Source organism: Colletotrichum fructicola, assembly GCF_000319635.2.
Source record: "Colletotrichum fructicola Nara gc5 chromosome Unknown KSG_Nara_v1_contig09, whole genome shotgun sequence".
Taxonomy (NCBI): Eukaryota; Fungi; Ascomycota; class Sordariomycetes; order Glomerellales; family Glomerellaceae; genus Colletotrichum; species Colletotrichum fructicola.
In genome coordinates this window covers 3,811,167-3,830,873 of record NW_027094059.1, presented here as the reverse complement: position 1 = coordinate 3,830,873, position 19,707 = coordinate 3,811,167, and the positions used below count along the sequence as shown (strand labels likewise).

General features: G+C 53.5%; 7 protein-coding genes across 7 annotated transcripts; 6 read left to right on the top strand and 1 right to left on the bottom strand.

The window, feature by feature from the left end:
* Positions 1-1,089: 1,089 nt before the first annotated feature.
* CGGC5_v015424 (uncharacterized protein) lies at positions 1,090-3,666 on the top strand (the record flags this gene model as incomplete). Its single annotated transcript, XM_032024124.1, has 3 exons — positions 1,090-1,438; positions 1,499-1,612; positions 1,772-3,666. 3 exons carry the CDS (start codon positions 1,090-1,092, stop codon positions 3,664-3,666), a joined length of 2,358 nt encoding a protein of 785 aa, XP_031879242.1.
* Positions 3,667-5,348: 1,682 nt separating this feature from the next.
* CGGC5_v015423 (uncharacterized protein) lies at positions 5,349-7,202 on the top strand (the record flags this gene model as incomplete). The annotated part of the gene is made up of 3 exons (XM_032024125.1): positions 5,349-5,776; positions 5,828-6,433; positions 6,479-7,202. 3 exons carry the CDS (start codon positions 5,349-5,351, stop codon positions 7,200-7,202), a joined length of 1,758 nt encoding a protein of 585 aa, XP_031879234.1.
* Positions 7,203-9,852: 2,650 nt separating this feature from the next.
* On the top strand, positions 9,853-10,891 carry Araf43A-2 (Extracellular exo-alpha-(1->5)-L-arabinofuranosidase; the record flags this gene model as incomplete). Its single annotated transcript, XM_032024126.1, has 2 exons — positions 9,853-10,207; positions 10,266-10,891. The coding sequence occupies 2 exons, from the start codon at positions 9,853-9,855 to the stop codon at positions 10,889-10,891; spliced, it is 981 nt and encodes a 326-aa protein (XP_031879241.1).
* A 2,598-nt stretch (positions 10,892-13,489) lies between these two features.
* On the top strand, positions 13,490-14,867 carry mfs1-1 (MFS glucose transporter mfs1; the record flags this gene model as incomplete). The annotated part of the gene is made up of 2 exons (XM_032024127.1): positions 13,490-13,790; positions 13,840-14,867. The coding sequence occupies 2 exons, from the start codon at positions 13,490-13,492 to the stop codon at positions 14,865-14,867; spliced, it is 1,329 nt and encodes a 442-aa protein (XP_031879226.1).
* A 585-nt stretch (positions 14,868-15,452) lies between these two features.
* On the top strand, positions 15,453-15,814 carry CGGC5_v015420 (uncharacterized protein; the record flags this gene model as incomplete). Its single annotated transcript, XM_066153260.1, has 2 exons — positions 15,453-15,480; positions 15,528-15,814. The coding sequence occupies 2 exons, from the start codon at positions 15,453-15,455 to the stop codon at positions 15,812-15,814; spliced, it is 315 nt and encodes a 104-aa protein (XP_066007416.1).
* A 497-nt stretch (positions 15,815-16,311) lies between these two features.
* On the top strand, positions 16,312-17,705 carry cctM-2 (FAD-dependent monooxygenase cctM; the record flags this gene model as incomplete). The annotated part of the gene is made up of 4 exons (XM_032024128.1): positions 16,312-16,425; positions 16,482-17,070; positions 17,131-17,409; positions 17,461-17,705. The coding sequence occupies 4 exons, from the start codon at positions 16,312-16,314 to the stop codon at positions 17,703-17,705; spliced, it is 1,227 nt and encodes a 408-aa protein (XP_031879232.1).
* A 528-nt stretch (positions 17,706-18,233) lies between these two features.
* Positions 18,234-19,258, bottom strand: CGGC5_v015418 (uncharacterized protein; the record flags this gene model as incomplete). The annotated part of the gene is made up of 6 exons (XM_032024129.1): positions 18,234-18,415; positions 18,474-18,557; positions 18,610-18,684; positions 18,742-18,801; positions 18,860-18,915; positions 18,975-19,258. The coding sequence occupies 6 exons, from the start codon at positions 19,256-19,258 to the stop codon at positions 18,234-18,236; spliced, it is 741 nt and encodes a 246-aa protein (XP_031879233.1).
* Positions 19,259-19,707: the final 449 nt, after the last annotated feature.

Genomic DNA, 19,707 nt, shown 5'->3' with positions numbered 1-19,707 from the left:
ATAGGGAGCAAGTGCCCAAGTCCGGGTGGAAGGAGCAAGAACCAAGAAGCACCTGCATCTTCTGCCAGTGTGGGAAAGGAGAAAACGGTTGGCGGCAGGAACAGTTGCCTAGGACCTTGCCTTCCCTAAACTATTGCATCAGAGTCATCAGAAGCAATCAAACAGACAAACGGAAGACAGGCAGGTACGTGCCTGTGACATAATTGCCTCCCCCGTCGCTTCCATCTCCATTTCCATCTCCATCTCCATCTCCAGTTCTCCCTTCACCGCGTCCACGGCCACGTCCACGTCCACATCCACGTCTGGGACCCTGTACCTTTTCTTCTCTCCACTTCTTGAACTTTCCCCTCCTCTGGGACCTCTCCTTTACGCAGTCCACGTCGCCAGGCGAGGTACCTTACAGACGCATCTCCATCACCGGTCACCTCGCAGCAGCATCGTCACCTGCCACCCTCTCCCCCTTTACCCCTTTCCCTCGAGGCCGTTCGTTCGTCTCTCCTTTTTCTGCTTTGCATCTTGCATCGTCCAGGCTACCAACAGCGCGCATTGGCACCCACGGGATCGTCTTCCTAACATGCGCACCCCCTGCTGTACATAGGCCTTTCTGCACGAGAAGAGTCACGACCTTACACTAAGCTGCCTACACACACTACCTCACTGCAGATACCTGCACTAAAGCTGAGGTAGCTTGGTTGCCCCGACTGAGGCCCGGACCTACAACTTGCGCTTTGCGACTTCACTGCACCGGGTATTCTACTATCTTGCTTCTCTCGCCAGCATCAGCCGACGTTGCGGTCCTTCTTCTAGAAATACCCACCTGCTGAGTGTCCACCGGTAGATATCAGCTGCAATTCATCTGAGGTCTGAGGTGCTGCTGCTATCGCCGACAACGCTCGCGGACCGACCTGACGCACCCACCCCCCGGCTGCTCCTCTGTCGTCCTTGTCGTCCGCCCTCGTCCTGGCACTAGCCCCCCCAGTCGCACCTGCCCAAGAAAAAAAAGGATCCAGTCACCACTTCTGCGACTTGGACGTGGGCTCCCAACGCCGCTTTCTCAACACCACCACCACCTCCGCCTTCTCGTCAACCATGGCTCCCAACGTCAACACGAAGGCGAGGAACGGAGTCGGTGTCGTCGCCAACGGCAAGCCTCTCCGTCGCGTCGTGCCTGCAATTCCCCTCACCTACGAGCGCCGCCTCAAGGCCAATGCTGCTGCAAAGCATGCCGCCGCCCAAGCCCACGCCGCCTCCGTCCCAGTTGTATCCCTTCCTCGGCCCGCCGCCACCACCAACGGTTCTTCCTTGAAAATTCAGAACGACGTCGACGACTCTGCGCCACCGACTTCCAAAACCCTCGAGCCTGCCATCGCCGAGAAGACGGACAACGACGACAACGACGGGAAGCCTGCCGAAGACCATGCAGTAAAGAATCGCGACGGTATGTGTAAACTTCGCTCGAGCTACAACCTCAAGGTAGATGCTAATAATTGCCCACCAGGTACCCAACAGACTTCGATCACTGCCCCTGCTGCCACCGTCCCCGACGTGTCCGAAGCGACCGACAAGCCCTCCGAACGAGACGCACCCCCGACTGTCATGGAATCTGCGCCAGGTATGTTGCTTGCTGGCCGCTACGCATGCCAGGACTCTCCCTCATACTTTGCGGACGACCACCCGGCAGCTTTGCCGGCCTCTGGTCAGTCTGCTTGGTTGGGTGAGAATTCAAGGCAAGGTCTTTTGGGGCAGCAAACAAGTTACTCACACCTTGCAGAGAAACACCAGCTTCCTCCGACTTTCCGACCCCCTCCTGTCATCTCTCCTTCGCGCTACAACATGCCTCCCGGCGCGCCCAACGGAGCTCGCCCTGCGCCAGTCGTCCTCAATGGCACTTCTCACCGAGGCCCTCGATCTGTCCACAACGGCCCCCCGCACATGCATGGCCCGCGCCCAAGCAACGGCAGCCTGGTGCAGTTCGGCGGATTTGGTTCCAACTCCTCGTCTCCCGCCCCTCCTCACTCTGGCGGCTTCATGCCTCCTCCCGGCGCGCCCCTCCAGGACGGACGCCAGTTCCACAACCATGCTGCGGTGGCTGCCAACGGCTACCCTCCTCAAATGCCTTATGGCACCGAGTTTGTCCCTGGAACCGCCGTAGACCAGTTTGGCAGACCGATTCCAGGTCCTCCTGGCATGGAGCAGTACCACCCGTACGTCAATGGCTACGGACCGTCCACCCCTCACAGCTTCCAGGGATCCCACTCGTCGGCTCAGGCGGAGGACGTCGGTGCCTACAACCACTACCCCGCGCCTGGCATCCCCAACGGTACTTCCCACCTCGATGACGCTCGCCCTCACCCTCCTCAGGCCGGAGGTTTCGGTGTACCACCCCAGCGGATGATGCCTGGTCCTATCCCGCCCCCGCACATGATGCATCCCGGACACGAAGCCCAGGCATTGGATGGACTCAGCGCTTACCTGCGGTCACAGTTCCGTGATACCACATTCGCTGACTGTACCCTGGAGCTCCGATATCTGGACGACCGTAATCCTCCCGTCCGAATTCCCGGCCATCGCCTAGTGCTTGCCAGAAGTCAGGTCATCAAGAACATCCTCGAGTCTGAGAGCTTCGAATCTAGCCCGCCGGGTGCTAACCGCATGATTCTTCTCCCTTCCGACGACAAGTACCTTCGCTCCGATGCTTTTTGGATGGCAGTTCAGCATCTTTATGCCTACCCCCTGCTTGGCCTTCCGGACCCCAGTGCCAACGGCGGTCTTGGCATGGCCGGTACGGCCGACGACCGGTTCGAATTCGCCCTTGGTTACGCCGCAGCTGGCCACGCGCTGGGTTGGCACCCAATTGTTGTCCGTGGCATGGAGATTGCCTCTCACTCCCTCGGCTGGTCCACCATTGAGCGAGCCATCGCATTCGCCCTGGGTGATGTAGCGGGCCGTGCCTCAGCCGACCGCCACACCCAGTTCGTCTACGGTGACGCAGTCCAGATTTTGATGAACGGGATTATCAACTTCCTCGTCAACAACTTCCCGACAGACTTCACTCTGGACACGTCTGTAGCCGATCCTGAGCGCTATCCTCGTATCCCGTCTGTCCCTGCCATGCCGCCCACCCGTGAAGGCACCCCGACCATCGCCCACGGAACTTCGGGTAAGGACCGTCGTTCACGCCCAATGCACATCCAGTTCGGCGATCTGGCATTGAACCATGACGGCTCTAAGGTTTCCGAGCCCTCACCGTTGTCGCCTCAGCAGCGAAACATTCAGTCCATCCTGTCAACCATCCTCATCAACCTGCCCTTCGCATTCTTGAAGCCGACTCTTGAATCGAGTGGCTTCGGCAACGTTAACGGATGGGCCAATGTGGAAGCGCGCCACCAAATCATGCTGGACGTTGTCAACGAGCGTGAGACCAGAAGACACCGAGCAGTCGAGGCCGTAAGAGCTGGCGTCATTCCGGACGCCGAGTCAATCTTCTATGGGCTTCAGAGCGTGGAGCCCCGCGTGGCTGAGGAGTGGAACGGGCTCGGCTGGCGTGAGGAAGTGGTGTCGTACGTCAATGGCGACGCGCCGTCCCTCGGCCGGCAGTGGGTTCCGCTGATGGTTCAGAACGGCGGCGGTCATGTGGAGAACACGGGCCGCCCGGCTTATCCTTGAATCAAGCATTAGCCGGGATTACGATGTTACGACACAGAGACTCAAAAAAAAAAAGATCGACGACGACTATTCGGGGCGGTCTGCATTCGGCATTCACATGATGACCAAAAAGAAAAAAAGCGGCAATTCCTTTTCAGGAGGGATCGGTTGATGGTTTGGGCATTGCGCATGGTGTTCTTTTGGCAGTTTTTTGTGGAAAAGTCCAAGCTACAGAAAGCGTGGAAGTGAATGGGGCATTTTGTGCTGCGGTTCTGCTGTTATGGGCATCTGTGTTGGTCTGGTTTATTTGCGCGCGCGTGTGTTGATAGTCGTGTCAGACTCTTAGCTGAATGTCTGGTCATCTCTGATGGCAAGGCTTAGCAGACGGGTACCTAATGGGCAGACTTGTTGACGCATGGCCATGGGCAGGTGTTTTCGGGCGAGGTTGCAACCCCCCAACAGCGGACGGTGGGCAGGATGGCAAATGGTGGGATGAGGGCAGGTAAAGGGGGACATGGAAAGATCAACGGGCCGGTTGTGGGGAGGACGTGTAAGGTATACCCGGTGATGTATGGGTTAAGAGCGAAAGGCGAAGGCTCCTTATGAGGAGTGAGTGTTGCGGGGAGCCCAGGCGACGCCGGAGAACCGACAGGTTGGGCGGGTTGTTATTTTGCCATGGCCTCGACTCGTTTGCTAGGTATTCATAGTGTGTACTGATGAATCTGCAAGACATTTGCAAGTGTTTCCGGCCTGGATGGGTGTATCTGGTGATGCTGTCGAAGCTTCTGTTGCGCTTGTGATTGAAAAAGGGAAGAATATCCGAGCCTCACGAAGGAACGCGACATCACAGACCAACAACAAAGACAGAAGCAGACGCGAAGTTTTAAACATTTCTTCGATTATCAACAGGATGCATGAACAGGTCATTAAATTTGATGGCGCACCTCTCCGAGAGTGGCATCTGGGAGGAAAAGTGTGGGGAAGTCCCCTGTCGCGAGGGGCACTCTTTGGACCTAGCGATGTCGGCTGGGCCAATCAGTGGTGTTTGTTTCTTCAGTGGTCGAATTTGGGCCCCTCCATCCCCGGGACAGCAGGGATCAGTGATGAATTGCCTGAGAGCCGAGGCATGTGCTTGCTTCCCTCCTCGCGCTTGTTTCCTTGGGGGTCCAGTGGCTTTCCCGTGACGCCTGACGCCCAGCCCAGCAGCGCCAGGTATCTGCAACTGTGCGAGTACGACCGACCTCCGCGACGCCCAAAGCTGAAGGAGCGAACGTCGAGTTCCGCATTCCACACACATACACGCGCGGCCACTACTACCACTCTCTCTCTTAATTACTTTACATAACCAACTTTTAACTCTTTTCTTCTTCCGCTTCTTTCGTCGTCTGCGATACTCAACTTAATTGCCGCCGCGCCCAACCACATCGCCCAGCTCGGTGTACGTCCAACTCTCCTTTCCCAGACGTCGGCCCCGGTCGTTGAGGTCATCGCGCAAAGCCGACGCTAGAGTTCCGGCATTGACACGTGCTAACGGAGCTTCCTCAGTTCGGACCAAACCCTCCTCACACTTCCCCAGATTCTCCAAACCTCCGCCCGAAGCACACGACAAGTCACGACACCTCCCTCCATCTCTCCGCCGTCTCTTATCGTCGACTACCACCCTCTCACTACCGAACCGGTCCCCGCGAAAGTCAGCTGCTCCAATGGCCTCCGCCGCGACCTCGTCGTCGCGGCCAGGCCCAGTCGGCGCCGCCGCTGTCTCCACCCCGAGTCCTCGTCCTGCCGGCAGCGGTCCTTCGCGAGCGCCGCCCTCGCGCAGCAGCGTCACCGACCCCGTCCTCCGAAACACCCTGCGATACACCATCTCCGCGAAGGAGTATGCCACCCTGCACAAGTACGTCCTCTCGCGGTCGCGCATCCTCAAGAGGGCTGCGCCGAGCGTGAGCGCCGTCGAGCGCATCGTTGAAGGGGAGAAGCCGAAGCAGAATGCCGGACCGGGTGCTGGAGGACGGGCGGTGGACGATTACAATGCGCGCGCGGTGCGCCATTCCTTGCGTGTGTTCATCGGTACGGCGGTTGCGATGAAGGGATGGGCCTTGATTTCCCAGAAGCTGTTGGGCGCGAAGCCAGAGTAAGTGCCACCAAGGATATCCAGAACGACTAGATGCTGACATGGAGACAGTCCTGCTGTGGCTGGCCAGAAACAACCACTACACAAGTCGCCGACGCTCCGCCTTTCGCTCTCTCTATCTACCATCCTCCTGCTCTACCGCATCCTCTTCCGATTCCTGGCACGTCTGCGTGCCCATCTTCTCGACCCCACGGCCGCGCCCTTTCGCCAAAGAAACCCGCGTACAGCAGCGACCTTGACGTCTCCGTACGCCCCCGCCATCGGTGCGTCGCTAGCCGGTGTATTCTTGGGCGTCTACCCTTTCCAGCAGTTGCGCGTCACCATCGCCATCTACACGCTCTTCAGGGCGCTCGAGTTCGGATGGAATCTGTGTGAAGAGGAGGGCATGATCTGGGGCTTCAAGAACGGAGGCAAGGTCAAGCGGGAGAGACCATGGTGGTGGGGCAGCTGGCTCATTCAGCCGTTCGCCTTCGGACAGCTGCTCCATGCTGTGGTGTTCGACCGGGACTGTTTCCCTGAGACATACGGAAACTTCATTTTCAAGAATTCGACGGCGTACATTCACCCCAGACCGGCGGATTACCCGGCACACCTCAAGTGGCCCAAGGCCTATGAGATTGTGGACAACTTGGCTCAGATGGCCAAGCTCAACTGGCCGTACGTATTCCTCTTCATCTTACCTGACTTAGCTAACATTCGCAGGCCATACATCTCACCAACTCTCTTCCCGAACAAGGAGACGCTCCCAGCGACCCTCAGCGCCGTTAAGCCCCTGACCTCAACCGCCCACCCCATCATCAACTCACTCTCCTGCGCGACGCTTCACCCCTCCGACCCGTCTTGCCTGCGAACTTATCTCAACTTCTGGCTGGGCTCATTTCCCGGCCTCACCCGCTTCTTCCTCATCATCTACTCCGCCGTTACCTTCCTCCCGCGCTTCCGCTCGTTGTACAACGCCCCCGTCACGACCCTCCAGCGCGTTCTTGCCAAGTCGTTGCGCATGAGCACCTTCGTCACGGGTTCCATCTCCACCGCCTGGGCCAGCATCTGCTTCTTCCAGCAGTGGTTCCCGCGCACCTTCCTCCCCACGCAGAGGTTCTTCCTCGGCGGTTTCCTGGCCGGTCTCTGGGCGTGGGTCGAGAAGCGCAACGGACGTGGCGTGTTCCTGTACTCTGCCCGCGTGAGCGTCGACTCGCTGTGGAAGGTTGGCGTGAAGAGGAGGTGGTGGAGAGCGATGAAGGGCGGGGATGTGTGGGTGTTTGTCATGGCGTTGATGGTCACTGGTGTCGTCTACGAGAGGGACGCGAGGGCTGTGAAGGAGGGTAACTGGAGAAAGGGCATCAGCTGGGTGCGTGGCGAAGGCTGGAGGGACTGGAGCATTGAGGAGGATACGGAGGCGGAGGATGAGCACATCAAGATGGAGTAAGTGTAGGTGTTTTTCTGACGAGATGAGACCTTGAGATCACGGTCGTTGTAGGTTTCGGTTCGCATGGTTTATTCTTCATGGCGGGGTGTTGTAGGCGCCTTACCTGTTGTACGAGAGTGTTACGACTTTATGTCTGATATATGTTTAATGTGCTACCCTTCGGACTCACAGCGAGAATCGTAAAGCCCTAGGCACGGATTGGCATAAACCATTCCTTATAAAGTGATTCAGGTGAATACGAACGACATGCAGAGCCCGCGGCGACTCGTTAACGGCAGGGAAGATGGACCGTCTCAGTCTGGGAAACCGTCATGGGGCGAAACGATCCCGGAGCTTCCGTTTTACAAAGAGGAAGCCCCAAGAACTTGGTTACCAGCTCCGTTGACGAACGTACATTGACGAACGCGTCTGGAGACGAGTGACGCGATGATTGGCTGTTGGCCAAATGTGAGGCTGCCATAATGCCACCCAAGGAAACGGACTTGGGCAAAGAGGAGGAGGAGGGGTTGCGGCGGGTAATGGGCTCTTCCAGCTGTTCCAGTGCACCCTCCAAGACCACCAATTCAAGTCATTCTATACCACTTTGCCTGCAAAGCTAAACCGCAGGGCCGCACGACGCGTCCGACGCGTCTCGCCCTGCGAATGTTGGTGGTGGGCGGACTCCGTCATTCTGACTCGACCATTGCAGGTTCACGCAGGTAAGCGAGACGGACAGCCCGATGTATTGGACGTATGCCTTAAAATACAGAGCTTTCCATCCAGTCAGTGGTAATCCCGACTTACCCTTCCTTTTTGGGTAAGAAATGAGACTTTCCTTCGGATGTCTTGGGTGGCCTCTTCGTGCATCATGTGCGGTCGCTACCCCACTGCGCGGTCGCCCCTGTTACCTTCTGAGGTAAGCACCGGGCTCTCACGAGAAAAGGTTATAAAAGTAGCACTTGGTTCGACGCTTCTGATTCTTGTTGTTCTTCTTCTCATCGGACTCAAATTGAATATCAAACAGTGCGCGTTTTTGGATTCCTGGGTGTTACTGAATTTGCTGTGGAACAGTGGGATTGAATTGATCCTGAATTTTTGATTTAACTTGACAGGAGATATGTCGGCAGATATTCCCAGTTACATAAGCTGTACTTGCGATGTGATTATGCTTGCTCTTGCGTTATGGAAAATCTTCGGGATACTCCATAGCCAGAACGGTCTTCAGGTAGGGACTAAAGCTCCCACAGTTCGAGTTCTGTCACTGATACGTGGGCACAGATGCAGCGTTGGGGAATTGCTCCGAGTCGGATTTGTCTGAGGTGGGGATCACTGAGTCTTATAATTGAGTTTTCCGAGAATTCATTCTCCTCTCCCGGTGACAGTGACCATAGCAATGAGGCAGCTGATCGCAGATTCGCTCATGGGCCGGTTGCCGAAGATGGAGGACGTGGTGCTCAGCCAACGAGTCGCGAGGAGGAAGAAGCTGAAGTTGGGGATGTGTCTATACAGATTTGGGGCGAGAGGCTGTGTCCGAATGACGGGTAAGGGTGGGTGGTTCAGGTTAGCAACGCTGAGAGCGGGGAGGGGTCGAGGGGCTGGATGCAGGTAGAAGATCTCTTCGTCAACGAACGCATCTTACGGACGACAAATCCTACAGAGGGTGCAAGATCTCACTGTGTCTTCATACATCAATAACTTACGTTGCCAATTTTCTTTTTCTTTTTCATGCGGGGTTCCTTGCTCGGAGGATATTGGCGTGTGTCGCATTCCTCCATTCACTGCAAAATTACATGTGGTAAAACAGGAAGCAGTGATAGTAATATTGATAAGCAGCGTGTCTGAAGCGTATCTCCTACTGATAACTGTGACTTCTTCGTTCCAATGACACTGCTCCCCGATCCTGACGTCGCCAGAATCCGAGAAACACTTCGGCGCACCGCCCGGGAGGTCGGGGACGGCGCGGGGCGCGACAAATCACGCGCCCACGGAGAAACTTGGAAGTGGATGCTTGCAACTCGACCAGGGCTCCGAATATGGGGTAAACATGGCGACCAGGTTCGTAAAATACAGGACCTCCGCAGTGCCGCATTCAAGCCGCTGACAAGTGACCGGACGAACCCCACAGATTAAGGTAACAATGGCGAGTTGCCTCCCCAGGGCGGCTTTTAACCCCGCCATCCCATACCAAAGCAGCGCTCTTCTTTCGCGCGCCAATCCGGTGTAACCACCTCAAGCAGGTACCGGTAGTCAATGTCAATATCAGGTGGCCACCGCCCGTTAGCCTAGTCTTGGCCTCTCCGCATTCCAATTGATGTCTTTCCCGATGTGATTGCCAGAAACGCATGATTGATGGGGTCCACATACGGAGTCGCTCCGGATCTTCCTTGTTGTTTGTCTTGACTCGGGTGAAAGCGCTCCAGTCACGTTGCGTGGACAAGACAGACCAGAGGAACAACCCCCAGCCATTCCACATGCCACTTCATTCGCGCATCGGATCGGCTCAGGGGTAGGGACGGCTCGGACGCCTGATGATGTCGGCAGTCTTATTGCCATTGCATGTCTGCTTGCTGTGTGAGTATAAAACCTCATGAGATCCCTCCCGATTGCCATGCAGCATTCAGCACCAGCGGTTCAGACTTCGGAGCCGTGTCTTCCTTGAGATACAGCAGCCATGTACTTGTCTAAGATCGTCTCTGCCTCGCTCGGTCTCTTTGGCCTTTTCGGCTCGGCCGCCGCCTACACCAACCCAATCCGCAACCCTGGCGGTGGTGACCCCCAGATCTCGTGGTTTGACGGCTACTACTACCTGATCTCTACCGAGTGGACCAACCTCCAGCTCGCCAGAGCCACGACCATCGAGGGACTCAAGACAGCCACCCCGAAGGTTATATACTCTGACTCCAACCCTACGCGATGCTGCAGCGTCTGGGCTCCTGAGATCCACTATTTTGATGGAAGATGGTATCTCTACTACACTGCCGGCAACGATGGCAACCTAGATGGACAAAGAATGCATGCTCTACAGGGTAAGTTTTGATCCATCATATTCAAGAAGCGCTCCAAAGCTGACGAACATATGTAAAGGTGGCGCATCTCCCTGGGATGACTGGTCTTATGCTGGCCAAATCACCGATGATTGGTCCCTCGACGGAACTGTTGTCCGATTCAACGACTGGGGCAACTACTTCGTCTACTCCTGCATGACCGGCGTTGAACACCAATCCACCTGCGTGCGCAAGCTCGGTGATGACTACGTCTCTGCTGGCTCCGACATCACCATCATTTCTCAGCCCGACCAGGCTTGGGAGCAGAGTGAAGTCCCCGTCCAAGAGGGCTTCTACGGCCTATACTTTGGTGGAAAGACCTACATCGCCTACTCTGCCAACTACTGCTGGACTCCGGACTACTGCGTTGCTCTGCTCGAGTGGGATGGCGTCACGGATCCGGCGTCACCCTCGGCATGGACCAAGAGCAATGGATGTCAGTTGACCGCCGCCAATGGAAACTTTGGCACTGGCCACAACAGCTTCTTCCGCAGCCCTGATGAGACCGAGACGTACATTACTTTCCACGCAACCAGCAACGCCAACGGCGCGTGTGATGACAACCGCTACGTCATGGTCCAGCCCATCACTGCCAATGCTGATGGAACGCCCAACTTCGGTATCCCTCAGGCGTCTACCTACGATTGGCCTGAGCCCAGCGCCTAACATGGATGGACGTACAAATTGGAGAGACAAGTCAAAGGTGAATACCGGATACATCTCGTATAGATAATGATGAATGAAACCTAAATGAACAATACATTTCAGAGCGAATCTATGATACCACTGGAGTTCTGTGAATGTGTGTCAAGTCTTGCTTTCCCAGTAGATGAGCTAACAGATTACGATATTATCTCGGTTGTCTTTCTTGTTTTCGTGGTCTTCTTGCGCTCGGAATCGTATGTAGTATCTTCAGGACGTCGAGTTGAGTTTGGCAAAATTGTGTCCAGCCCCCATGCCTGCTGTTCAGTTCGTGACATAGGTCCCTCTCAGCTACTTAGCGATTAGGAGAACCCCATTTCGACATCCCTCATGTTCGTAGGCGTACATACGCAGTGTTCATGCTGATCGACAGACGTCAGTTGGTTATCTTCAATATGGAAGTATCAATCAAAGGATCGGGGTGTACTAAACAAACCGTCTGGTGTAGAACAAGAGAGCTTCTCTCTGTCGCGCTTGAACTGGTTTGCTCATGAACCATCTGTAGGTCTTTAAGACAATATCCCTCACTTTGAATTGCATGGAGTCGGTCTGACTGATGACGAATAAACTGATACTGTCAGATTGGGTGCGATTTGTACTTTTGGAGAACATACCGTCTCGAAATCCGCTTGTCTTGTGGTGTAAGTGCCCCTTTGAGGCAGGCGATGTCTGCGGTAACCCTTGATGCATCGGAATATGACAACAATCGCGGACGGCACGGAGATAATCAAGGTTGCCAAAGCAACGATTACTTCAGGTGATGATGACATTGCTTTTGACAAGTGACGTGTTTTGAGTGGGATAATGATACGAAGGAGAGCCATGGATTTCTTTAAGGAAATCTTCCTTCTAATATCAAAGTTTTCTTCCATTCTCTTTTTTCAGAAAAGTTGAAATCGTCATTGGCGTGATTTCACGTTTGCCAGAATGGACATCCTACAGAAGAAACAACTTTAAGGCTGTGTCTCCCGACTTGGGTGAGACATACATGACAAGGGCGGATGCCTTCCGCTGGTTAGAGTTTACCGCCATCTTGGAAATGCACGTCGCCGCTTCGAGCACAATTCTAGTTTGACACAGAGGGGTGAGAGCTACAATTGGAAGATCGACATATGCAGGGAGACAGCTGCGAGACGCTCAGAAGAGAAATGGATGTCGTAGACAGGAATATGACTTCAAGAGGCGGTACTAGAGGCTGACGTACGCAGTTTTGCTACACCGGTGTGGCCAGACTTTTCTGATCGTACAGCGCAATGCCGCCAGCCTGGAGGACTTGGAACTTCAATTTCTCCAGACAGTGGATGATTGCGGCAAAGACGTGACACTGAACCTTACGCATTATCTAATGTAATGTGATATACTCTAACGATTTCTTTTTTTTCTCCGTTTTCAAATATGTATGATGTTGTTTGGCCCATCCGAAGGTTGAGTTGACAGTGCAACGCGACGTAGCATCGGAGAATGCAACAGCAGTTTAATCAAACATTGTTGAACTTCAAGCCGCTTTCATAAACCTGAACTGTGCCAAAGTTGCTGCATCAGAAAGTCCACCAGAGGTTCAAGGCTCTCAACGTTCATGTGAAAAGTTTGCCTAGGCAGTGAGTGACATGTACGGAGTAAATTGGCGAAGTGCGGACTTAAATCTTGTCGCCGTACTCCGCCCGCTCGGAACTATGCTGGGCACCCGTTGTCCGTTTTAAACTGGCAGTTGTCAATACTCGGCGCTAAAACAACCTTATATCTCTAGCGTCCGCCTTCTCAATATGAATCTCTCCCACACAGAAACATTGATCAACAACCACAATGTCCATTGGTTACCGAAGAAGGAAGCACACTACCGTCATGAAGCAGTTCATCCTCGAGGATTCCCATGTGAGGACCGGATGACAGATAGAATGACGCCAATCGCACCGAGAATAGTGATGCGTCTGAAGATCGTCGGAAGAAACAACGTTTCGGTCACAGTTTCGGCAAGCGGGGGAAATGATCGCATTTAGAATCACGGACGGCAACTCTATTCGGGCGCTCGCTCCAAACAAGAAACCGTGAATGGCTCACAGAGCCGCAAAGTTTCATGCTTAAAACGTCCACGTCACGCAAGGAAATTTCCATACTTTAACAAGAAATCTGATCGCACAGGCCCGTTCGGAGCGCATGTGAAAACCACCATGAGCTCCAGTCCTTTTTCTCATCCTTCTTCCCATCTCGACGACGCCAGCTGATAGAGGGTTTGGGGAAATTCCAACCGTTAAGCTGATCTTATATTTCTCTTTTAGACCTTGAAGTGCCAAGTCCACTTTTGTGTTCATCGTTGCATAATATTCGGCTTCCAAGAAATTTGGTATTAGACGATCAAACGCAGCTCCAATGGGCCGTCATGCGACATTTTTCTCGGCTGCCTTCTTGGCCACGGGAGGCTTTTTATTCGGATTCGATTCCGGCATTATCACGTCCACCATCGCACTCCAGACATTTAAAGACTACTTTCACCCATCTGATGCTATTGCCGGAGGAATAGTATCATCGTTCCAGGGAGGAGCGATCCTCGGGACGATAGTGAACATGCTATTTTCCGACTGGCTGGGACGGCGCAATACGGTGTTTCTTGGCTCAATCATATCTGGTCTGGGATCTGCACTCCAGGCCGGCTCTCGGAATCTGCTCACCCTTATCATCGGGCGGTTCATCGGCGGTGCTGCTGTCGGAATTCTCACATCGACCATCCCGATGTATGCTTCGGAACTATCGGAAGCCAAGCATCGGGGTAAACTCTCAGGTCTCCTGCAATGGATGCTGAGCTGGGGCTTCTTGGTAGCCCAGTGGTTGGGCTACGGGTGCTCGTTCGTGAAGACTGACTTTTCATGTGAGATCCGATGCTAACTTCGGTTTGACGACCTGCTGACTCACCCTAGGGCGCTTCCCTCTGGCGTTCCAATGCATCCCAGGTATCATCTTGGCACTTGGCATATACTTCCTTCAAGAGTCACCTCGCTGGCTCATGGAAAAGGGACGACCTGATGAAGCTCGTCAAGGACTAGACAAGCTACGCATTGGTGTAGATGAGAAGGTCGTTGAGGTTGAATACAACGAAATCCGACTTGCTGTCCGTGAACAATCTGCGCTCAACAAAAACTGGAATCTATGGAAGGAAATTCTCACCCGTCCTTCCTGGCGCAAGCGACTGCTCTTGGGTTGCGCTCTTCAAGCATTTTCTCCATTGTCTGGCATTAACGTCATCAACTATTTCGGCCCTCGCATATACGAACTTCTGGGCATTGGGACCCAGACGTCACTGATGATCATCGGTATAAACGGCGCCCTTGGTATCATCTACAACTCCGTTGGTCTTTGGATGTTGGATCGCGTTGGGCGAGTTAGACCTCTCATCGTGTCTGCTCTCGGATTAGCGGCTGCACTGTTGGTCAACGCAATCCAATTCCAGTACCTGGACAGGTCTAATGCGGACCAACTGAGGAGTATGGTAGCCATGAACTTCGTGTTTGGCTTCTTCTTCACCCCGCTTGGCATCATCAGCTGGGTGTACCCTGCGGAAATTTTCCCTCTAGAAATTCGGGCCCTTGGCAATGCTCTCACCACCTTCACGAACTGGACCGTCAACCTAATTCTGGTCTCATTTTCACCACAAGCCCTCACGGCTATAGGGTTTAAGTTTTTCTACGTCTTCTTCGTCTTCAACATGACAGCGGCGGTTTGTTATTATTTGTTTTATCCAGAAACACGAGGCAAGACTCTGGAGCAGATGGACGAGCTTTTCGGCGATGGCGTTCTGCCATTCAATCAACAGTCTGCTCCAGCTATTACAGAGTCTACTGATGAAGAGGCTCGGGGCGAAATCATTTCGGCTGGGGCTACAACACAACCCTTGAAAACAACCAAGCGTACGTACACAAAATACAACACCTTTCATTTGGAGGGATAGAAGGGCGGGCTTCGGAGTTCGGGATACAAGGGACGTATTGTCAGACTCACGTAATCTAAAGCAGGTTCTCCAACGAAAGATTGAGAGACATACTAGTGATAAACCAACATGAAATTTCCAAGAGTTTCGTCTGCGCTGAGAGCCTGAGACTTTGAACACTTTGCCATTGAATGGTGGTAGTCAAAGCCATGGATGGCAGAAGAGCTATGTGATTCTATCTGCTATTGGTTGCCCCTGAATGGTAGCAAACAGATCGTCAGTCGGTTACCAACACCGCCGCGGTGTCAACAAGGCGGTGCCTTTTCTTGGCTAGCTTAGCCACCCACCTCCCAGCCTGCTGTGCCGCGTGAGGCACACAAGCATAGGCATTCAGTCCTGTTAACAGGAATATAAATTGACGGGGGTCTTCCCAACATAAGGCATGGCGGTGTTGGTCTCCGCAAACAAACCTGAGTCATCGATTGTCATCGTAGTTGCTCGTTCCAACCGTATTCGACTCCTTGCACCTTCCACCTTATCATCACGGCAATACATACGCTGATTATTGAGATGATTATCGAACACGAGAAAACAAAGACTCTAACAATGGCTGCCAACTCGACATTGTTGAAAGGTAATCATGTCGCCTTGAAAGTTTATTGCAGGGTCTGACAAAAGCAGAGCCATCTGAGTACCAACAAAATCGTGCGCGGCTGCGTCGCGCGATTTGCCGGGCCATCTTCTGGCTCATCCTCAATCTCATTTTTCTAGCAGGGCATATCTACATCCTGTACGGCATCTACTGCAGATACCAGAGTTGGAACCAATTGAGCAGTTCCGACAAGCGGTGGATTTTCCAGCCGTTCTTTACATCGACTATAGTGCTTCTCTATCTCGCAAGCGCCATTTTCGATGTGATGGATATCAGAGAGGAAATATTACGTCAAGCTTCAGCAGAACACTCGTAGAGAAGTGATCCCGTCACCTGATGGCGGCTTCAACATGATACACGTCGACTATTTGGCCACAATACCACGCAAACACCTACCAAACCAGGGCCCCTGGACGCAGCGTATGCTCAGCTTACGAACCTATGCCAAACACCTGCTCCTGCCTTGCATTCAAAGGATGACACCCCGGGAAGTTCAATACATTATTGGCTATTGATGCCGTGCCGATTATCGTCTCACGCCACCTTAGAGGCTCGTTCGGACTTGGAAATGGGGCGAACCAATCACTATGTTGCACTAGCTTCGGAGATGACTTTTCGTCTGAAGAATCCCCTCGGGACCGGGAAGTCTCACGACAGAGACATTGGAGGCCCGTTCTTCATAGACGTCATTTACCTCCTCACATCGTTTTCTAGAAATATTCTGTAGTGCTTCAATTGATCCCTCGGCTGGAGTCGAACCGACCATATCCTTGGCTATTCAGGTCCCGTAATAGTGATTTTCCAACTTCCCCGATGGCCATTCCAGAAGTCAACGCACCAAATGAAAGCCATCAGAATGGCGGACCTAAAGTCGCAATTGTTGGAGCGGGGTTGACGGGTCTGATCACGGCCCATGGCCTCAAGAAGGTGTGTCGCAGTGCCTATTCCATATTCTTTGAGATTCTCGCGCTGATGATCGGCAGAACGGATTTGAGGTCACGGTCTTTGAGCGCGACGCGAGCATTGATGCGCGTCCCAGAGACTGGACGATTCTGATTCACTGGGGAATGTCAACTTTGACCGAGATGCTCCCCGACCACATAGTCAAGAACTTTCCAAAGGCTTACTGCAATCCTCACCTGCAATTCGATGATTGGGACGAGAGCGTCCTGGGGTACAACGCCCTTACTGGCGAGGTGTTGTTCCGGAACTCCACCCCCGGCGCCCGGCGAGTCAGCCGTCGTCGCTTCCGGGAGGTTCTGGCGGAGGACCTTGACATCCAGTGGGGTAAAGGTCTCAAAGCGCTGGACATCATCGACGACGACTGTGTGCGACTTTCTTTCAATGATAATTCAAACTTCGATGCAAACTATGTTCTGGGAACGGATGGTGCGTCGTCAAAAGTTCGGGAATTCCTGGTGGCCGCCGAAGTTGCCAAACCGGTGCCCTCCGGCTTCATGATCGCCAACTGCAATGTTAAGTACGGAGACGAACAGAAAGTCAATACAATCGTGAAGGCACATTCAGTGTTTGCCTCCATGCTTGGTTCTGGGGTTATGGCTGGTTGTGGTGGTATGTATCGCTTACCATTCTTTCCCGCCGGGGGATTTTAGCTAATTTTGCCTGTGACAGTCATGGCTGTAAACGATCCCAAAGACGTTGCCTCATGGGAGACGTTCTGGGTCAAAGTCTGGAAAGGAGAGCCCGTGACTCTAGCTGGACAGGAAGCAATTGACTTTGTCAAAAGTGACTTGGAGGGGTTTTGCGAGCCGTTCCGATCCGCGATAGAGTGGACACCGGACGGAAGTCTTTGCTACATTGACGAAATGAAGTATTGGCTGCCGTCAGCCTGGCGAACTCATGACGGAAAAGTCACACTTGCAGGTGACGCAGCCCATCCGATGCTCCCATGTAAGCAAAACCACGCCTGCTTCGCTATTTACCGTGCTGACTCTGTTTCAGTCCGAGGTCAAGGTCTTCAACATGCCATCATCGATTCCGACAAGTATGTGAAAGCTCTAATCCTGCTGAGGAAGACTGGGGACACGGCAATGAGAGAGGAAACCATAACACTGTACGGAGCTGACGTCGTTGCACGTGGCTGTACCGCGGTTGCACAATCGCTTAGCGAGGCCGAGAAGGCAATGAACAAGGACACCGTCAGCAAAATGCTTATGGTTACCCAAGGACACGGTAGGTCTATTTGAGAAGGATGGTGATCAGAGTACGCGTAATCCAGTTGGGCGAGAATTCTGTTCCACAGGAGTTCGTTTTGATACCAAGAAAGAAGAAGCGATGTCAACTTGAGATCGCAAGGAACTTCCATCAAAAAGTATGAGAATTGGATTTTGAGAATCATCACTCGTTGGGATGAATAAGTGTCAATGATGTTACTTTCAGAGGGCCATCTTGTCGACTTCGCGTAGTGATCAAAGTACATTGCTCGAGGCAGCTAATTATAGGAGGGCGAGTTTTGTAAGGTTTAATGCAATGTTCAGTCACAAGGTCGTCTTCACTCGGGCGTGTTGTGCTTGGCACAGGTGACCAGCCTCACGCCCACGAAGGCAAGAGGGCCCAGTCGTCAGCGATGACAATGTACAAGATGCTTTGTTATATCTACACAGGAAGACAACGGTCAGAGGTCCCGAGGAGGCTGGCAGCGAAGCCTCGGATGCCAAAGACGAGGAGAAGATAATCAACGACGTTCTCTCAGCTCCTTTGGGATGATTCAATGCTTAGCATTGCTTCTTGGATCCATCGGTGTAGAAGTAGTCCTCGTTGATCTTGATGGAGTCGGCGTGCCAGGTCTTGCCACCATCAGTGGTCTTGATACCGCTGGAGGAGCCGCCGGTAAGCTGAAGGGTGTCTCCAAAGTTAGAGTCAGCCTCGCTGAGAGTGACAGTAAGGTTGCTCCAGCCTGCAAGTATTTGTTTAGCACAAGTCCACGACACAAGACATCTTCAGGGGTGACTTACTGTACGCGCCAAGGGTACCGCAGGCGCCGGAGTAGCACTCGTTGCTGGAGTAGATCCAGGTAGGAGCCTTGCCGTTCTTGTCCTCTGCAATTGGTGTCAGAATAAGGGTATTTGTGTTACGAAGAGAGGATCTTACTGTCGGTCTGCTGGGAGACGAGGGCGCCGTTGATCCAGACCTTCTGGGTCACACCCTTGGAGGCATCATAGGTGACTGCAGGCATGTTAGTCTTCAATATGGCGCGGATCTGACACTGGAAGGTGGACTGACGCTCGAAGTCAACGTTGGACTTGTTGGGAATGGCGACGTAGCTCTGGGCAACCTGCTCAGCTATGCGAATGTTAGCAACTGTACTGTTAGGGAACCATGCAAGCTTGGTACAACTTACTTCCGGTGAAGGTGCTAGCAGCGACACACCAGGCGTCGTTGGCCGCAGGGCAGCCCCTATCAAAACATCGTCAGCTCGTCCAAGCATAATTGACTCGAAATGCGCCATCACTTACTCCTGAGCGTTGTTGGGCGCCCAGTTCAGCAGGGGCTGGAAGAGATCCGTGCTGTCGTCGCTCAAGGACTGGGAGATGCCAACCCAGATCGACATCCAAGGCTGGGCAGTCTTGTCCGCAACAACGGTTCCGCAGGGGATGGAAGGAGGGACCAGAGTGTAAGTGGCCTTGGCGATCGCGTTGCTGGCGGGGCCGAGGTTGAACATGTTGCCGAACTTCCAGTCATCGTACTTGCCTCGCACAGCGAGGGCACCGGCGGCAGCAGCAAGGGAAGAAGAACGCATCTTGGCTTGGTTTCAAACAAACAAAAGAGTGAATAAAAAGTTGGTTGGTTATTGAAGCAATGTCTTGAAAGAGAGTGAGCCAAGAAAGCCAAGACTGATGGTTGCACTCAAATGCTTATATTCTTTTCAGCGGCATGTTCTAACTACCTATTTCGACGATCCGTCGTACAGGCTGGGGCAATTCTCGCCGGCCATAAATTGAAGGGGTTGTCGCTGGGTTAAAGCGGGCTGTCGTTGCAAACAAACGACGCTCCTCGGCTAGGGGCCGAGTTGCGCTGATCGTTTAATTGGGTTCTGGATAAGACGGCACGTCTCAGGGCTGAGAGTTAACCCGCGAATCGAAGCTGTTGGCGTTCGATTCTTCGTTTTAGGGGGTGCCTTGTTCAGGAATCCGGCTAACTTGCCAGTTTAGCGTCCGGTCGCACGGTCGCACATCTATCTACGACTCG